General features: G+C 29.5%; 1 protein-coding gene across 1 annotated transcript; it reads right to left on the bottom strand.

Annotated features, from left to right (window-relative positions):
- Positions 1 to 712: 712 nt before the first annotated feature.
- LOC140442254 (uncharacterized) lies at positions 713 to 1,717 on the bottom strand. Its single transcript, XM_072533329.1, has one exon. It carries the CDS (start codon positions 1,715 to 1,717, stop codon positions 713 to 715), a length of 1,005 nt encoding a protein of 334 aa, XP_072389430.1.
- Positions 1,718 to 6,479: the final 4,762 nt, after the last annotated feature.

Here is a 6,479-nt window from a genome sequence, read left to right as displayed (position 1 = left end):
AACTCATGAATTATTGTTCAATAACACAAACAAAAGTATAAAAAATATGTAATCATTGAAAAAGCTAAAAATGACAGAATAACTGTACTTCGTTTATCCCCATATAATTACTGTCAACTTAACCCTATAGAGCTAGTATGGACACATGTAAAGGGTGACATAGCGAAAAACAACAGTTATTGAAGAAATAACTGTTGTATCAAGACGTAGCGAGAAACAAACTACATACATTCAAATTAGTTGATGTGAAAAGAATTTTGAGGAAGCTTTATCGAAAGTCACTGCAGAAAATTGGAAAGTATGTAGGTACACATACAGCATGCAAAAAGGATGAAGAAAAGGTAGGGAACTTAGATTTGTTAGTTGACTAATGCTTATTAGAAACCAATTATCATTGCACCAAATAACCAATTTCAGATTCATATGATGATCATAAACACGATATGATATATTAGGTATGTGAACTGTGATATTTATTTTTATTCGACCTAAGGAGAACAGCATATAGCAAATTCAAATATTTGGTGAGTGACAATAATTGATAAAGAGGAAAGAAATACAAAAGAGACTACTAAAAGTAGGTAGTGCAATGGTATAATGTTCGTGACCATTGGCATTGTATGCTTGTAACACTTGGATAATGAATAAGAAAGATGAAATGAAAATATACATCTAGAGAAGGAAATTACTTTGAAGATACAAGTGATACAATTTATTCATCTTCTGAAGAACTTGTGTTACTGTCATTGCCAATTGGAATTATTAACGGCTCTATTACACTATCCATGATGCCATCTAATTTACACATTTTTTCCTCCACTTTGAGAATGTGATTAACACAATTTTGCCAATGTGTTGTGGTTACATTCTCGAGAGCTTGTAACAGAAGTTTTTTTACTTCTTTAAGTTTAAATGTCGTGTTTTTAAGTGCCACTTCATTTTTCACCTGGGCCCAAATTTTCTCAATGGGATTCAACTCGCAATGATATGAAGGCAGCCGCAGTACAATTTGACCATTTGTTTTAGCCATCTCATCAGTTACATACATATTATACTTATCTTTATTTACACGTACAAGATGTAAAAGTTCTGACCTAACCATCTCCATATCAAAAGGAATGTTTTGTATTTGTAACCATTCTTGCATATATTTCTTTGTTGATGATGTCGGAATTTTTTCTACTTTTCGGCTGTGATATGATGCATTATCCATTACAATGATAGCGTTTTTTGGTAATTTTTGCAAGATACTATTAAACCAATTTTCAAAAACAGATGCATTCATTTCTTCATGGTAATCCTCTGTCTTTCTTCCCTCAAAAAGTAAAACCCCTTCATTAACAAATCCTAACTCTGATCCAACATGTAAAACTATGAGGCGTTTTTCTTTCCCCGATGGGTTTCTCAAACCAGTAGACAGCCCCTCAACGAATGCCTGTCTAGGGTTTTTTATGGCACAGTCCACCCACACTTTATCTTTGGTGTGACCTTCATTTACCCATGTTTCGTCAAGGTAATAAATGGGCCTACCTTCACTTCTGTACCTTTTTATAGAAGTTAGGTAATTACGCCTCCATCTGACAATATCATCACGTTCAATTAGAATACTTGTTCGACTTCTCTTCAAGTACCTACAAAACAATAGAATGTTACATTTAGACCAGGGCAGATCTGTGAAAAAAGTCTGTTTTTGGATATGAGAGGTGGCATGTGGCATTCGGATTTTTGCAGAAAAAGTTAGGTAATAACTTCAATAATAACAATTGACTCATGCTCCCTCTTAAATATGCCCGGAGCATTAATAAAAACATTAAAATATTTAAAAATTACTAAAAATATCGATTTTTGTCTACTTTCTTTGCTCATAACTTTAAAACTATTAATTTTGGAGGAAAGTCGTACATAAATAAAACAAAGATAATTAAATTTCCTATGATATATGAGTGGTTAAAAATGTCTTCCAACCATTTAGGTTGTACTTAGGTCCTTCGTAATTGGTTTAGAAAATTTTTATAATCTACTCAAACCGTCCACCAAATTTGAAATTTTTTAAAAACTTTTAGAACAAACATTAGACCATTTAGATGTTTGCAAATTTTTTTAAATATAAAGACGCACTCTACCGGTCTAATACACTACAGAATTGAAATCGTATTATTTAGGCGGTCTCAGCAATGTTTTAAAGTTATAAACAATTTTTTTGCTTATAAACAAATAGATTATTGAAAAAACCGTACTGGAACAGACTCGGTAGACGCTTCTTGTAAAAGAAAAAAAGTTGAATTGCGAGGAGTAGTTCCTGAGATACAACCGGTCAAATTTGACCGGTATTTGCGACGAAGCTATACCTAAACAGTAGGATGGTAACTTTTGAACCATTGCCTTATTTTTTCGGTTCTCTTTCTCTATACATTTTTTCATGTTTAAAACACTCATAACATAAAATAAAAATGTTATGTTTGTTGCATATATTTAAGTTTGTATTACAGATGGTAAAGAAAGAGAAGAGAAAATATGATGTCAGATGAAGGATGAAGAGAACCGCATGATGGCAGAAGGTTAAGGTTAAGATTCGTAGCTTTTAGCAAAGCTTTGCTTTTAGTATTAGTATTATCAAAGAATATGTATTATTTTCTTTGATTGTACTTACATACATATTAAAATTAGAGCCGTGCCCCACAATTTGTGAATTTTAAGTTGCTAAGGAAGTAACACAGAATCCATATATACAATTTATATATCTGGAATAGCTGTGAGTCAAACTGAAATAAATACCCAAATTCATTCTACATTTACAGTGGAATCGTTTAATGAATCAGTTACAAAATTGTCACGATGGGTAAAACGCCTGGAAGGAGCTTTTAAAGGGGCGCATATTTTTAAATATGAAATTATCTTATCTATTACATTATATGGGTCCTGAAGCCTATGATACACTATGTGACAAGTAAGTACCAGATGATAAAACATAGAATGAAATTATTACACTATGTAATGTACAATTTTTACAATCACGTCCCTTTGGAAATTGCTGAAATTTACAGGTTTCAAACCAGAAAATAAGCCGAGGGAGAATCAGTGCAAGAATTCTTACTAGCATTACAGAAGACAGCAATAAATTGCAATTTTTAAGCATATCTAAAATCTGTAATAAGGAACCAATTTGTCTTTGGATTACGTTCCAAAAAAAAATACAAGCAAGACTATTGGAAACAAGGAATCTAGACTTGGATCGAGCAGTAGAGATTGACAGTAGTTTGGAAACGATCAGAAAAGAACAGTAATCAATTAAATTACAATAATTCAATTAACAAAATATTCAAAACTCGATAAGAGTAAAAAAAATACTAATACAAGTTAAAATGTAAATTCAAGTACAAATATTACACATTCTAGTTCAAACACTAAAACAGGTATATGTTATCGTTGTGGGGATGCTTCTCATTTAGCCAATCAATGTAAAAAGAAAAATTTGGTATGTAATTTTTGTAAGAAAAGAGGACATTTACAAAAAGTTTGTTTGAAAACTAAAAACATAAATGCTGTTGAGGAAATTTTAAATGTACATTCAACTAATTTAAAAGATAAATTTATTATTAGTTTGAAAGTAAATAACAAACCGATACAGTTTGAAATTGATTCAGATGCTGTAGTCAGTATTATTAACAAAAATGTATTTAATTAGAATTGTACTGAATTACAATTACAAAATACTAATATAAAGCTAGCTACTTACTGTAAAAATGAATTACATGTTTTAGGTATGGCTTTGGTGACAGTTGAGCATCAGAATAAAACTAAATTCTTGAAATTATATATACTTGATGGTGAAGGTCCTTCATTGCTTGGGAGAGAGTGGATCCATTCATTAGATATAAATTTACACAATGTGAACACTGTCTCAAATGCAGAAAAGGAGTTACAACAATTGTTTACAAAATATAAAGATTTATTTGACAAATCTATTGGACAATTTTCGATTTCTGATACCAAAGTTATACCTACCTTAAGTAGATCTCCAAGAATATGTAAACCTATTGTAAAAATGAATTTGTAAAAAAATTCATTGTCAAGGAAGAAAATGTTATATTTGATGCATATATTTAAGTTTGTATTACAGATGGTAACAGAAAAGAAAAGAAGGAGAGAACCGGATGGCAGAAGGTTAAGGTTAAGATTCATAGTTTTTAGTATTGTACTTACATATTATAATAAAGTAGTTTTCAAGTAATATATATTTCATTCTACACTATATACACAGTACACAACAAAAAACAATCAGTATTGAGCGATTATTTGGTATAAAAATACCAAAAATTCAAAAAAAAATAGGTTGAAGAAAGTTTAACTTCAAAGTTCAAAATCGGTATACATAAAAAAATGCATTTTCTCAGCTTCCAATCGAGAAATTTTCTTCATTTTTTTTTAATCCGAAGTAACTCGAGTACAGCCAGCTAAATAGCGCATTATCAAATTCCAAATATGTTTTAATTTTATTATAATAAATAAATAAATTTTTTTCTAACACACATCTACCTTACTAACGCACTTCTAAATGCCAAAAAGGCTTTAGTTTTGTTGTAATAAATTAATTTATTTATAACAAAATAAAACTACATAGGTATTTCTTCCTACGTTGTGGAATTTTTTTTACAAAAACTTACCACACATATACCTTTTAACGTTATAAATAGAAATATTCTCATTTGAATAGTCTATAATTATTTAAACAATCTTTGTTTAAACAAATTAAATTTTTTTGTTAATTTTTTTTTACCTGGCGGGGTACTTATCAGTTTCAGCGGTTCTGATTTCGCCCCAGAAGAATATGTCATCTGTGTTTATATTTCCTTGATCAAATAAAGACTATTTAATTAAACAAAGATTGTTTAACTAATTATACAGCTTTCAAATGAGACAATTTGCATTTAGAGCGTTAAAAGGTCTACAACATAGGAAAAAAGAAGTAGTTATATTTTGTTAATTTATTTTTAACAACATTAAAGCATCTTTTGGATTCATGGTATTGCTATTTTGCAGCAAGGGAAATAAATTAAGACAGTTTTAACCTCTATTCGTATAACAGGAAATTTAATCATTACCTTTATTTTATTTTTGTACGGCTTTGCTCCAAAATGAATAGTTTTAAAGTTATAAGCAAAGAAAATAGAAAAAAATCTATATTTTCAGTAATTTTTAAAGCTCTTTATCTTCTAATCGATTCCCTAATTCAGACATAATATATTTTTTGGGTTGCACGTTTTATTTATTATTGTGGCTAACCTATATTTACTTACTTAAAATTGATTTACTTCAAGAATTTATATAATAATGAACGACACATATTTGGAAGATCTGGGCGGTTGTTTACTTCACTTAAAATTTTATTTAATGTAGGCATTTCATTCTTGAAAAAGAAGCTGTGTAGTATCTGGCGTATAGATGTTTAACTTTTTCATCATATGTTGCAAGAATAGAAGGTCGACCGCCAATATTTTTAGGACATCTTACTGTTCCAGTTTGCTTATATTCTTTAATTGTTCGGTAAATAGTTGAATTCGCAACACCTAAAATTAGCACATTACTTTAGTAAGTCTTGATTTTAACTATAACTATTCTGCAAAACTAACCTGTTGCCTGTTTTATTTTTGCTACCGTGGCTGTTATTTTCATTCCAGAATTATCACTTTTGATTTGTTTATACATGTTTATAATGCATTGTTTCTCATTTGTAGATAAATGACCCAAATGTACTCGGCGTTTTTTTGGTGGAGAAAAATTAATTGAATCCATATTGTTATCTTAATAACACTAATCACTAATATGTCGCTAAATAGTTCTGAAAAGAACTGTTTTTATATAAATACAAACGAAAAATCTAAAAAATGTAAGGAATACCACAGAAAATACAAAAAATTGTAGATATAAATTTTGAATTTTAAAATTTCACAAATGTCATTAGTGTCAAAATGTCATAATTTAGTGGAGTAAACTTGCCTGCGATTGGACCAATTAGAAACAAGAATTACGGCGAATTTGAATTGGAAAATTTGAATTACTCCTCCTGGTTAAAAAACAGACCATAATAATAAATAAATTCGTAGTTACCTTTGACAACTAATAATAATCTTGACGTTGTCATTAAGTTCAAAGTATACTTGTTTTGCAAAAAAATAAATAGAGACATGCATCATTAACAAAATACGTTTATTACGAAAACGCTGTACTTTTTTCATGTGAAAGAAGACTAGGTACCTTTTTTGTGTAGAATTGAATGTTAGTTCATGTCTTTGAAGTTATACTTCTTTAGGTGCAATTGGGAAAAATGTTGAGAGTGAATTTTTATAAAAATGTGCTAGTTGCTAAATCTTTGAATTTACGTATGTATCAGTGCAAATAAAGTGTGAAAAAAATACATTTTATAATTTTTGTGTCTTTGAATTTGTCTTCGTCGGATATAGGATAATACCTAGATATTA

The sequence above is a fragment of the Diabrotica undecimpunctata genome, chromosome 5 (genome assembly GCF_040954645.1).
Source record: "Diabrotica undecimpunctata isolate CICGRU chromosome 5, icDiaUnde3, whole genome shotgun sequence".
Taxonomy (NCBI): Eukaryota; Metazoa; Arthropoda; class Insecta; order Coleoptera; family Chrysomelidae; genus Diabrotica; species Diabrotica undecimpunctata.
The sequence above is the reverse complement of the archived record's forward strand: the minus strand, read 5'-3'. Positions and strand labels throughout refer to the sequence as shown.